This window comes from Trachymyrmex septentrionalis, unplaced genomic scaffold (genome assembly GCF_001594115.1).
Source record: "Trachymyrmex septentrionalis isolate Tsep2-gDNA-1 unplaced genomic scaffold, Tsep1.0 scaffold35, whole genome shotgun sequence".
NCBI classification, from domain to species: Eukaryota; Metazoa; Arthropoda; class Insecta; order Hymenoptera; family Formicidae; genus Trachymyrmex; species Trachymyrmex septentrionalis.
The window spans coordinates 70934-84472 of NW_017305514.1; the positions used below are offsets into that span (position 1 = coordinate 70934).

Sequence of the window (13539 nt, forward strand, 5' to 3'; positions counted from 1 at the left end):
CAGATGAATAAAAAATTAAATTGTTTGAATCTGATGGAAAGAAAAAAATTTACCGTAAAATCAGAGAAGCTATTAAAATCCGAAATCTAATTCCTATTGTAAAATATGGTGGTGGAAAATCTCTCTTCTGTGGCATCTTCTGGAGTGAGAAAACTTGAATTTATCAATGGTACAATGAATCAACTTCAACGTACAAATATGTACGTAGAAATTTGAGAGCGTAATTTTTAAAAAAGTCGGCTCGTATAGCTGGAATTGAATCATGCAGTAAGATACGATCCAAAGCATAATGCTCTCGTCGTGCACAGGAATTTTTTAAAAATAAATAAGATTAACATAGCTTGGCCTTGCCAGTGTCCGGACTTGAACTCTATTGAGCATTTGAGGCAAGTTCTTAAGTCAGAAGTCCGAAAATCGAAACCTCGGAATCATGGGGAATTGGAAAAAGTCATCCTAGAAGCTTGGAAAAACATTAATCTTGAAGTTATCCGAATAAACTTGTGGAAACAATTCCAAGCAGACTAAATATTGTTATTAAGAGTGGTCTCACGCGCTATTAAAATTCAATATATTGTTTAATATTATATTTTCTTCTCTCTCTCTCGATGTTATTTTTGTTAGTCCGTTAATTAATTTCGCGATTATTTTTATAGGTTTGTTGATTAAATATTTGTCTATATATGTATCTAAAAATATAATTTTGACAAATATTAGAGATGAACGTAAATCACTGAAAATCCCGGTAAAAAATTTGTCATATAAATATATATAATATATAAATATATACAATATAAACATATATAAACACGCATAAATATTCATAAACATATATAATTATATATGAGATATGTCCATACATGTTCATACATCCTTTTTTTTGTAAAATTACTTTTTAGTGTAATGGAAATAATAATATTAATGTGAAAACATTAAAAATAATTAAAAAGATCATTTTCGCACGATTTATTTTAAAAAAAATCAGATTTGAAGAAATGTACAAAATTATTTATGTATAATTATATATAAAAGTATGCATAATTATGTATGAGCATTTTTTTTTTTTGCATTTTTCCAAACTTGTTTTTTTCTAAAACAAACAATGCGAATTATGCCTTTAATTATATTTTACGTTTTCACATTACTATTATTATTTTTATTACACTAAAAAGTAATTTTACAAAAGAAAGAAGAATGTATGAACATGTCTGAACATATTTCATATATTTAAATTATATATGTTTATGAATATTTATGCGTGTTATGTATGTTTATACGTATTTATACATATTCATGCATGAACAATTTTTAACCGGAAAGAGTTCTCATATACTGATAAAGAATTCTCTTCTATATACTGAATATGATACTATACTGAAAAATAAACTTGCAATATCTGTGTAATTAGTTTCGTGACTGTATATAAAAAAAAAATTTGCATTAATTATCTCGCATGTGAAAATTTAATTCTTAGTACACACGATGACTTTTTTATACACACGACTCGTGTCTCGAGTTAATTTTCATTGCTTTTACAAGTACCTATATAAAAATTATTAAATTAGTAAATGATTTTTACATATAATTTAACGTCTTTATAAAATATATATAAGGTTGTGTATTAAAAAAATGTACATAAATGTTATAATTCATAATTAATTACTTGGTGCTCCTAATATTTCAAAAACAAGAAATGCGTAGGACACGAATAACCCAATCATGTACAATATAAGGATTACATCAGTGAGTAGAACTTGTTCATAGATAATAATTGTGTAAGCACTGTAAGAATATTATATATTATCCATTGATCATCGTTTCATTTTCGTTTTTTTTTACACTTCCTGTATGATATACATTGACTTATACAGCATAGCAATTATCGTTCATTAATAATACATTAAAACTTGTTACGAAATAAATACTCGCCGCAATTAAAATGATATATAAATGTTAAATGAAATTTTTTACCGTAATATAAGACACTAAAAAAATTTTCGTATTACTTTTTCTTTTTAATTTGCAAAGTATATCATTAGTACGTGCAGCATTACATAATAAAGTAAGAAAAAACATAAATGATATGATATTCAATATATTTTTATTATATACGTATATACGTAAACGCATTTGAAAAACAAGATATAAACATCGATTTTAAATAGGTATAGAAATATCTAGATATCTAATTAACACGCTTATTAATATAATTTTTTATCAAACTTTAGACTGTCATTTACGCAGTTACTACAATGCTTTATATTTTACAAATGAATATTGATATTAATCTGCAAAAATTACCTCGGATATAATAACATTTTTTATGTTTGTGAGTGAATTAAGCAATATTTTTAAGTATTATTTTGCACAAATAGGGAGATACCTTACAAGTATGCAGTTTTTCATTGAAAATATAGAAATAAACATATTTATTAACTATAACAAATTTATTTCGATGTGCTATAGTTCGGTCAAGCTATAATTTATCAGGTAAACATGATCGTCCTTTTAAATTGACTAAAATTGTCTTCACACTCATCTTAGAATGGAAACGATTTAGGTATTTTTACACTGACAGAAAAAAATTGGCTGCTAGCAATTTAAATGGTAAAATATGCGGCATAGCATTTTTAATTGACTTGCAGCAGCCAATTAAAAATGTTATGCCATATTCAGCCAATTTTTTCTTTCAGTGCATGGATGAGTGTAGAAATGTGTATGGATTTAACATAATTTATTCCGTTCAATATACAAAAGGTATACTGTACACACAGGTAGACTGCCAACTTCGCCTTCATCTTTGAAGACATTGAAGACAGCTAGGCAGCGACATATTCGAGTTCTCTCACTCACACATGTATAAATTACATGGGTAAATTCACACGATACTCACGAAAAGGCGGAAGCGTTACAACCGCCTTTGATGTCCTGAAATTTGCTTTTGCGCCCCACCATAAGGATTGCTAAGTCTCTGAAGCACCAATCTCCCGCCAACAGCAACGAACCAACAACTAAAAAAAAGCAATTTCCACTAATTTGCATAACACACGAATATGAATACAATAAATTTCATATTTTCTTTTGTAATAATGTATTTGACACTTAATGCAACATACTATTATATTTTCTGGCTTTAGTAGTTTTTTAAAAATTCTGATTATACGTGTTTGTTATGTAATCAAGACTGATTATATAATCAAAACTGTTCGTCAATTCTTTTTTAATTGATATCTAAGTCCGTATTCATAGTCGTAGATCGATCTGCGTTTGATCTTCATTTCAGACGAGCTAGATTTGAACCAAAGTTCACGTTTCACGCCATAGTTAATGTCATAAACATTTCTTGAAAGTAACTTGGGCGTTTTAACCAAAAAACTTGGATTTATCGCTCATTCGAACTACAAATTGAGCCACAATTTATGATTGAGACAAGATTTAACTGAGGATCGTATTCACTCGTAAATTTTTAATACAAAATGTGTGATAATAAGAAGATACCAGTTTACTCTGAAACTGAGAAAATTTTATTGAAGGAGCTTGTTCTTAAATACAGTGATATTATCGAAAATAAAAATGCCGATAGCAATACCAATGAAAAAGCATGGGAAAAAATTTCGGAAGAATATAATCAATGCTCCGATATAAATCAAAAAATACGTTAAATATTCTTAAATAAATCTATATATATATAGATAAATATTATTCTAATATCACCACGATCTATTCTGAGCGAAAATGGCCTTCACTTCTGCGTTTATATATTTGTATGATTTACATATCGAGCGATTTTTCACAATTATTATTATTAAATAGACAAATACAAATTATTTATTTTGTGATTATCTTATTTTATAAATTATATTACTTTATACATAGGCGACAGTAAAACAATTACAATCTTTATGGAAAAATATAAAACATCGCCAACGAGAAATATTAGTAGCAGAAAAACAATACCGACATCGATCCGGTGGCGCACAAAGATCTGATGTACTAATTGATCCACTAGTTGCTAATGCTGCGCCACATCTTATAATTGAGATACCAAATGTAATCGACTGACATTTCTGATAAAGAAATAATTAGTACAGAAATAATTAACTCTGCCAAAGGTTTAATTTTTTTAAACTAAGACAGACTGTAACACATTCAAAAAATTTAACAATTAAAATTATTAAATCTAATAAAAATTATTAGATAAAAATATTCCTGAAACTATAAACGATGAATTTTTTTCAAAAAATAACTTCTGTTTCAACAATTATTACTATTGGTATGCCACAGTATTTGGATAGGCAATGTTTTATTATATATATATAATAAAAATAGTAGTGATTAATAGAGATATGTTAATTTATATAAAAATTGAAAACTCATAGATTGTAAGAAACGAGATATAGAAAATAATAATAGCACAGAGGCTATGCGATTATGTCTTGAGAGGGAGGATGTCGATATAAAACTTATTAATGTTGGCGATAAAATGTTGACACTCATCAAGTGGGACGCGTCACAAAATGATCTTCACAATCACTGCAGTTAAAAAGGGCACGATATACGGACAGAAGCTGTCCAAAATGAGGCGAATGCAAGACTGAATAGGTATGCGAAACTAAATAAAAATGAGTATGAAATCCACGCTTTGAATATGGAAGCACGATATAAAGTAATAGCAGAAGAATATCGTGCAGAAAATGAGCGTAAGCAACTCGAGATAATTGAGTTATTAAAAAAAGCTACTGAGATAGAATTAAAAATTCTCAAAAAAGAATATTGTGATATATTTAACAAAGAAAAACATTGAAAACATAAAAATATTAAATAAATATTTAAATTGCTACCAATATAAAACTTAATTATAATAGAATATTTAAAAATTAAGTTAAATTAAGTTAAATTAAGTCATTATTTTAATATTAATTAAGTTATTATTTTAACATTTATTAAGTAACACAATATTTCAAATAAAATCTTATTATAATTTACTTTGATTATCTTAATTACGTAAAATAATTGAGAATTAATACTTGACGCGCAGCAATGCCTTCAAGTTGTACATGTATAGGTTTGGTCCGTCCACGGAAATTCAAAATCATCATTTTCAGGTGCTTCGTCATCAATTTGTAGACCTATATTATGAAGAATCGCACAAACAACAATAATATTGGAGACCGTTGTAAGACTATTTCCTAAACCTCTCTTTACACGGAAAACTTCTTTTCCAAATTCCAAAGGTTCTTTTAATTACATTTCTAGCACATTTATGTGCTCTGTTATATCTTTCTTCTGCTGCGCATTTTATGGATTATTTACAGGTGTAAAAAGAAAACTTGTAGAAGCATATGCAGCATCACCTAGCAGAGAACCATAGATTTCTCGATCTAATAATTTCGTATACATATATTCTAGATACTCTGAAGAGTAGCGCTGCCTATTAAAATTTTGCGCCCCTCCAAATTTTGCGCCTTAGAGCGTATCTTTTTAGTGCCTTGTAACGCCTCTGCAAACAGGACGCATATATATGCATATATACGCATGTGGGAACTAAACAAGGACAGCTCAGAATCAGATTCATCTCTTTCTATCGCATTGTGTCAGTAGTCTATTTATATAAATCTGTGATTATATATGTACATACGTATTCGCATGTTTGTAGATACAGAGAATATTATGCAAATTATTAAGTTACTAATAATTAGATATATAATATCGAGACGATGGACATTAAGTGACATCGGATGGAAAAATACACGATATGAATATGTATTCAACTTTATGTATTAAGATGGAATCACTGATGCTCGATTTTTTGAATGGTAGCATGCATACATCAGCCTGTTCTGATGTATGCTAGAATTCGTTCATGCGTTGAATGCTGCATGCTGCATACATGATTTTTATATTTATTATGGGTTACTTCATAGCTTATTTCCTTACATGCGCCAATCAAAAGAAATAATTGCTTCATAGTTATCTGTCAAACTATATGCATCAAAGCAAGCATAGCAACATGCATGTGTGCATGCATGCGTGCATGCTTATCATTCAAGAATCGAGCACCGTGTAATTCTATCTTTACATATAATTAAGATAGAAATGCGTCATACATGTGTGCAGCCTTCATTTCTCTTTCGCGTTATTCGATCTATTTTTTAAGATGCCATATAGCAAAATTATGTGGCATAAGTGCAACGCTGCACTGCTGAACACCGTGCTCGGATACGTGTTCCAGCACAATTCTATCACGCCTAAAATGGTCAATTTAAAGATAGTCTTATAGTCGGTGCACCACGCGATGTACGGTAGTGTATGATAGTACCATATATAGAATTGATAATGCAACGATCTGCTAAACATAACGCCGATAAAATTCGCAACAAAAAGAGGATAGACAAATAACTGACTTACAGTAGACATATCTATCTTCTCTTTTTTACGAAGTTGAGGCTTCAGTTCCTTTCCTACATGTTTTAACTTCACGTACGACTTCATATAGCTGATCCAAATGGGCGCACAATACAGCAGCGTTAGCACGTGCAGAAGTAACAGAGAAACGTGCAAATATGGATGTACAAATACCTCTTCTGGTAAGAACCTCCAATTTACAGTCCACCTGAACTCGAAGACTCTACTCAAATTGAAAGCGCCCTTTATATAAGCGATCGGATTCTCTAGCAAGAACGGAAGACCAAGAATCAGCTGTATCAATGCGCAAATAGACAAATGTATCAGTGTTTTGAACATTCTTAGCGCGCATAGGTAAGTGACAAGAAGCGCTGGAGCAAACAGCAATATATTCATCTTGATGGACACAGCAAGACTATATAGTGCGCTACCTAAGTACCAGCGATTGTCTAAAAATGAATTGATAGATGCGTATAACAACACCATTGCCACTGGATCATTGAAGAGTCTCAAAACAAATATCGAGTGTATTCTGTAGGAAGTGCAACACATCAAGATGAGAACGTAAGGCGGCACTTTCTTGGTCCGTGCGTAAATCCGGAAGACTAGCATCAGCGTGATCACGTACAGCGCCGCGAAGACGTATTGTGCTATCCTTACGTTGGTGCCATGAGAAGTTATGTAATAGAGGCTGGAAAAGATGTAGACAAAGCCAGCAGGGTAAACCAGTGGTCCAGTGTCACCTCGCAGTTTCGAGTAGTCCAACGTGCCGTTCAGGAAACCCTCGACTTCTTGCATATAGGCCTTCCAATCGATTTCAGTGTATGGCACTGTCTGGATGATTACTGCATTCAAGACGATTTCCAGGACGATGAACAGTTTCACTGTTAATGACAGTTTTTTCGGATCGGTGAGAAAAGCGACGAGTTGCCGCCATTCTATGTAATTCTCCAGCCAGCCCTTGTTGCTCCTCCTCGAAGACCTGCCAGCATTGAGGTTAGGTCTCGCTTCCCTGCGTGGCGCCATTCCGTCTGCAACGCGTGCCTGCCGTCATTTATTCTGTTTCTTTTTCAATTATGCTTATAAACAGACTCACGCAGATTTCCAATAATGTGAATATTACCTCGATTTCTTTTCCGTGACGTCCTCGAGAGGTTAGCGGGACTTACGATATCGGTTCATCCGCGTGACGATGAATAACCAGCTCATCGAAACGATAATCCGTCACTTTTCGTCATCGAACACCCATGGATGCCGCGGAAAAGATACTTCTCTTTCGTTTTTTACGTATCGAGTGACAAATCTATGTTTTCTTCGGTATAAATGCCTACAGAACTTTATTGGAGCAAACATGGCGATCGCAAAGTAAATAGAATCGGCTGCTCCGTTTAGTTCCGTGATGGTTTCCGTTTCTCGAGCTGAACTTTCCGTCACTTTCCAAATTATTCGCCCTTTCTTTCCATCTAACCGGTCCGGTCGAATAACCGTTTCAGTTCGAGTGCAGAAAATGCGAGAGTGCAGCCAAAGTGCAGCACGAAACGCGAATATAGACTCCTCTCACTTCACATCGCGCGAAATGCGATGACGTCACGACCAATCGGCGCGCGCGGACAGCGGTGACGTCACGACCAATCGGCATGCGCCAGCTGGGATTTCGGGTTTTTGACAGAATCCAACGTGTCGCGAACAGTCGCGAAGCTCGGAGGTGAACGACGGCGGTGGACGTGTCGCAGGATATTTCGAAGAGTCGAAAGTGTGAATTAAAGTCACCGCGCGTCGCCCATCTGCCGAACGACGGAGGCCTTGCATCGGAAATACGCTAACTTTCAATTCGATCGCAACGGTACGTAGCACGCGCCCGCGCGAAATAACCTTAAATCCAGTCCATCCGAAACACTTACGTGTCAACATTTGACATCTCGCTTTTTTTTTTCGTCGATATTCTCGCAACTCCCTTTGTCCTTTTGTCATCGGCGACCGTTAGTCACAAAATCTAGGAATCTCGTGAAATTGGAAGCTTGGAACATTTCCTTTAACGTCTTCGAGGACGCTCAGAGTAACAGAGATGTTGTGATTTCGTGAATTAGAATATTTGTAATTAAATTCCGATTAATTTGAGTTAATAATGAAAATTTATAACGTGGTAAGAGATCGCTTTAATCGATTCTCTCTTGTCTTTTTTTTGTGACAGGTAAACATATTTAAGATATGTTATCGAAACTTTAGGTTTTTTAACTTCTTACATGGTTTATCTTTCATGGTTTTTCTTACATGGTTTCCTCTTTTTCTTTTTACATTAAAGAAAAAAAGAGGAAAGATAAATAATGCAGGAAGTTCAGCTAAAAAGACAGAGCTTTTGATTTACACGATCATGCGATAAAAAAAAACACTTGTATAAGTATTTATTTACATTTTATTGATTAAAAAAAATTTTAATTAATAGAACTCAATAAAACAGAAAGATGAATGTATCGATGTCGTTAATACTTTCTGTATTCCTCGGAATTGTGTGTACTGTTACAGCATTAAAAGAAGGTGACTGTGAAGGTGAGAATCTCTCTAACATTTTCCTTATATATAAAATTTATCCATGCTTTTTATGACATTCCTTATCTAATTTTGTAGTATGTGTTGCTGTTGTGGACAAATTTAGTCAAACACTAACAGCAGATATTAAAAGTGATCCTAAGAAGATTGAAGAAAAGTTTCGAGAATTCTGTAAAGGCACTAAATCAAAAGAAAATAGATTTGTGAGTATGAGCCCCTGTGGACAAAATAAATACAGATTCCCTTGGTCAATTGTTTAAAATAATCGCAACTGTTTTACGTACTTCCAGTGTTATTATTTAGGTGGATTAGAAGAATCTGCCACTGGTATCTTGGGTGAGTTGAGTAAACCACTATCATGGTCTATGCCTGCAGACAAAATATGCGAGAAATTAAAGAAGAGGGATGCTCAAATATGCGATTTGAGATTCGGTATGTGTATAACATTCGTGCACTCTCATTATTCTTGTTGCAAGATCGAATATTTTGTTAATGTTATGTTGCTATTTTTGTTTCAGAGAAACAAATCGACCTCAATACGGTAAATCTGAAGAAGTTGAAGGTACGTGATTTAAAGAAGATTTTGAATGATTGGGAAGAGACGTGTGACGGTTGTATAGAGAAGACGGACTTTATCAAACGTATTGAGGAGCTCAAACCCAAGTACTTTAGCAGCAGCTCAAAGACGGAGCTTTGAAGGATTATCCTTAATTTAGACAAGCAATTAAGTTAGGATGGCTAAAAGTTCTGTTTCTTCTACGGAGGAATTGTTTACAGCATTTAGGATATGTATTATCCGTGTCAATATACGATTCGCGTATAGCTATGTTCTGAAAAAGTTTGTCTTTAATGACAGTCCTACGAACTAAGACATTTAGTTTCCATTAAATGGAGTAGAGTTTAAATGAAAATTAGCATGAGACAAACGATAACGCAAATTTTGTTATGTAACATTTTTCTATCTCAATAATTTTGAAGGACATATGTGTTAGTAATCTGATTTTTCCTTAAGATAGTCATGCTAATGGATCTATTTTATCGAAGGTGCTCCATTTTTATGACATTAGATATAAATTAATATACGTCGTTTATATATGAGAAATTATTTTCACACAGTATTTATCTTTATTGTTCTTCCTCAGGTAGTATAGTAATATGCAAATACGTTTGTACGGTATGTTTGAACAATACTTCGTACCAAAACATAAATACGGTGTCAAACGACGTGTATAAGAGATACTTTAGCCACAACACCGTTGTACGTTCTTACAAAATTAGATTTTTTTTTGTTATCCGTTATGCACGAAATACGAACAAAATGTACAACTAAACTTATGAAATATCTCTCATGGCCAGTATGGACTGTCTTACTTGAACGTGCAGGCTTAACAATGCCAATTTTTGAGATAAGAATTATTTGTATCGATATACACCAACTTTTTCAGTAAAAAGAAACAAAAAAAGAGATGATAAAAGTGTATAATATGTACTCGAAGTACAATATCCTAAAATTAAAGATTACGATAAATCGCGCATAAATAATTAGGTAAGGTATTGTCGCATATCCGAATGTACTATTCCGAAAATTCCAAAACTGAATTATTTATTTCATGATAAGACTGCGTAATTACGTTTTCTATATTACATTCATGAGTCTTGATACAAGAGGTCAAACAAATAAAAAAAAGCATGTGTGTTGTTACAAAGGTGGAGATTCTTCTCTCTTTCTTTCTCTACAAGATATTGTACTAAATCCTTTTTGGCCATTTTGAATTACACGTTCCTATTTCCGTCACATTTTGGCAACTCATTCCACTTCCCATCGGCTTGACACGTAATCGTTCCCCTTTTCTCACCATCGAGACATATATATGTCAATTGATCTTGAAACAAATACGAACGACCGTAGAGCGCGATTCCACGCTGGATCTGTGGTTTGCCACACGATATTTCTACAAGCGATAACAATGCAATTTAGGTATTATAGTTTTCTAATGATAAGTTTGCAAATTTTTTTACATATACATACTGGAGCATCTGCCATTCAATCTGGACCATTTCCCGCTTCCTAAACATCTTAGACTTGCCTGTCCGAATACACGATAGCCCGGGACACACTGATAAGAGATCATATTGCCGAAAGTGTAATTCTGAGTTCCGTCTATGTCATTCTTCAGTATTGCGTTAGCAAGAATCGGCGGTTTTCCACATGCCACAGCTAGAAATGTTCAACATATGAACTTAGAAATATCTAATCCCTGTTTCCATCAATGTAGATTAAATTTTACTTTGATTCGATTTCTGTTCATCTTTTTTTAATTCTTAAAAGCAGAAAAAATGAAGAGTTAGTTAAACCGAGACTTAAAGTTGAACTGCTATTGATGAAAATAGACATTAGAGCCTTTGTAGATAACTTAAAAAGAAAGAACATACGTTTGCAAGAAGGCAAAGCGGACCACCTAGCGTCCGATAAACAAATAGATTGCTCAGCACCCTCAAGAATGTATCCATGACGGCATTTAAAAATGACGACGCTATTGATCGTCCTACGATTGTTAACGTTGTCAGTGTTGTTGCCATTATCGATGTATCCGTACTCCGGTATCTGAAATTAATTGGAATTTTATCCTGGAAATATGCGAAGCTTGAAAATATTGTACGAAAAGATAGATCGTATCCCAGATAACATTTATATTGTATGAAATATCTAAAAGACGTTTTTTAGATGTCATATCTAAAAGATATCTAAAACGTCTTTTAGATATCTTATACATCATAAATATTATCTGAAATGTATTTCCTTGTATTATTATTTTTAACTTAAAACATTTGTGCCCATTTCTTCCAATGCAGATTAATTTAAATTTCAGTTTAACTTATTTTTTATCCTTTTCGAAAGAGTTAGAAAAAAAATAAAGAGTAAGTTAATCTACATTCGTAGAAATGGGTATTAGTTAATTTTTTATTCTTTCCTGTCGCTACTGATGTTATCTATCGGTGTTTTCAGAAAAACTTACTTGCGGAGGTGCACACGATCTATCGCAGATGTCTGTCGAATCATTCAGTAGTTGTTCCAGGACAGATTCTTTCAGCGACAAATTTGAAACTTCCCATTTTGCGATCTTATTGCACGTCCATGTTATATTTGAAATCGTCTCGTTGGCGATTAATTTATGGAGGTTCATCTGTGCGCCATTTCGACACGTTAAAACTATTCGTCGTTTATAAGTATTTCTTTCGACGAAAATGTCGAAATCTTTGTATTGATGCGTAACGTTTTCTTTGCTGTACTGTTTCTCGTCTAATTCGAATAATATCACGTCTGTGTTGCTGTTCTCTAAGGCGGTTTCGTTTCCTAGTTTCTTGAAAAATTGAAAAATTGGATGTTCCTCGACCGAACAATTACGCGGCTCGCAAGAAGTGAAAGTCGAGGACCATCTCTCCTCCTCGGTACACGTTCTGACCCGGTCCCCAACTAGTTCATATCCCAGATCACAGACAATAACGATTTCTGCACCGGAAACGAATGTTTCCGGAGAAATCCCGCTCTCCGCATCGCTCTCATTATTTCTTCTTCGATCGGGTTTCCATGTAATGTCTTCTTCCATCGGAATTTCAACCGTGATGTTATCCCGTTTTTTGAAGAAAATTCTCGCGTCTGCCACGCGATCTGGCCAGGGACACGTGCGCGGAACGCAGTCGGGAACAAAGCCTGTCCAAGTGCCGTTTGCGGAACATTGCAGCTTGAATTCCGTCAGATTATGATTATTGCGAAACTTGTGGCCGCGATGGCAGGAGAATCCAACGATGTCGTTATAACGATACGTTCTTTCGGAGAAGTTGTCGATGATGTTACGTTCGGGATTGCGAACGGAAGTTTGATCAGAATTCGAAGGGATGATGTAGCCATGCTCTATTCTATATTCACAGAATGTTGGACGATTCTCAAATATTTGTTGAAAGAAACTACCATATTTTTAGGCAAATTCGTAATTTTTTTAAATAAAAAAATATCTCTAAGCAAAAGGTTACTTCCTAAATTTTTAGAATCTTCCTCTAAATAGTGAAAATTGAGCCAGTTTTGAAAGAGTGACTCAATTTTCAATCTTTAAGAGTGAGATTTTACTCTTTGGAGTGATAATTTATTCTAAATGTTTTAGAGAATATGTTTAAAGGACGCACTGTTTTGGCAAGGGACATTCATAGGGCGTGCAAGATGGTCTCTTGTGATCCCAGACACCAATGTCTAGGCAGGTCAAGTATCTTTCTCCTATTAAACGGTATCCAGGATTGCACTTGAACTCTAACTGCTGGCCAGCCTGAAATAATTGAACAATTCAAAATGTAGGACAATTTCAACGTCGTGATGTTCTTCTTTTTCTTTCTTGATTCTTTTGTGAATGACAAAAACGCGTACCTGTAATATCGTGACATCATCTCTCTCATTTTCTTCTAATATATATTCTATGTCACCGTTTTCTGGAGCGAGTAGATTCTTGCACGTCGTTCCTGTTGAAAAATGCAAATTTGGCTATTAAAGTCGAACCTTGACTCATATATTAGCCTTGTTTGCTATTGTATTCAAATATA

The 13539-nt window shown here is 33.7% G+C and overlaps 3 protein-coding genes across 3 annotated transcripts in view; 1 reads left to right on the forward strand and 2 right to left on the reverse strand.

Annotated features, from left to right (window-relative positions):
* Positions 1–5034: 5034 nt before the first annotated feature.
* On the reverse strand, positions 5035–8003 carry LOC108750292 (lethal(2)neighbour of Tid protein). The gene is made up of 2 exons (XM_018489652.1): positions 7526–8003; positions 5035–7433 (listed from the first exon to the last, which is right to left on the reverse strand). Exon 2 carries the CDS (start codon positions 7426–7428, stop codon positions 6118–6120), a length of 1311 nt encoding a protein of 436 aa, XP_018345154.1. The 5' UTR covers positions 7429–7433; positions 7526–8003; the 3' UTR covers positions 5035–6117.
* Positions 8004–8024: 21 nt separating this feature from the next.
* LOC108750293 (mesencephalic astrocyte-derived neurotrophic factor homolog) lies at positions 8025–9950 on the forward strand. Its single transcript, XM_018489653.1, has 5 exons — positions 8025–8245; positions 8846–8949; positions 9028–9152; positions 9240–9381; positions 9468–9950. The coding sequence occupies exons 2-5, from the start codon at positions 8865–8867 to the stop codon at positions 9644–9646; spliced, it is 531 nt and encodes a 176-aa protein (XP_018345155.1). The 5' UTR covers positions 8025–8245; positions 8846–8864; the 3' UTR covers positions 9647–9950.
* A 729-nt stretch (positions 9951–10679) lies between these two features.
* LOC108750289 (sushi, von Willebrand factor type A, EGF and pentraxin domain-containing protein 1-like) overlaps positions 10680–13539 on the reverse strand; it is a 14094-nt gene continuing 11234 nt past the window's right edge. The window contains exons 27-32 of the mRNA XM_018489646.1: positions 13367–13458; positions 13132–13268; positions 11967–12867; positions 11383–11554; positions 10979–11167; positions 10680–10901 (exon numbers count right to left, since the gene is read on the reverse strand). Coding sequence (XP_018345148.1) covers positions 10723–10901; positions 10979–11167; positions 11383–11554; positions 11967–12867; positions 13132–13268; positions 13367–13458 — 1670 coding nt within the window. The 3' untranslated portion in view covers positions 10680–10722. The remainder of the gene's footprint in view (positions 10902–10978; positions 11168–11382; positions 11555–11966; positions 12868–13131; positions 13269–13366; positions 13459–13539) is intronic.

Bases quoted from the DNA above. Each gene is read 5' to 3' on its own strand.
- LOC108750292 (XM_018489652.1), bottom strand. From the start codon at position 7,428: ATGGCGCCACGCAGGGAAGCGAGACCTAACCTCAATGCTGGCAGGTCT.
- LOC108750293 (XM_018489653.1), top strand. From the start codon at position 8,865: ATGAATGTATCGATGTCGTTAATACTTTCTGTATTCCTCGGAATTGTG. The intron at 9,153-9,239 runs GTGAGTATGAGC...ACGTACTTCCAG, and splicing joins AATCAAAAGAAAATAGATTT to TGTTATTATTTAGGTGGATT. The intron at 9,382-9,467 runs GTATGTGTATAA...TTTTTGTTTCAG, and splicing joins AATATGCGATTTGAGATTCG to AGAAACAAATCGACCTCAAT.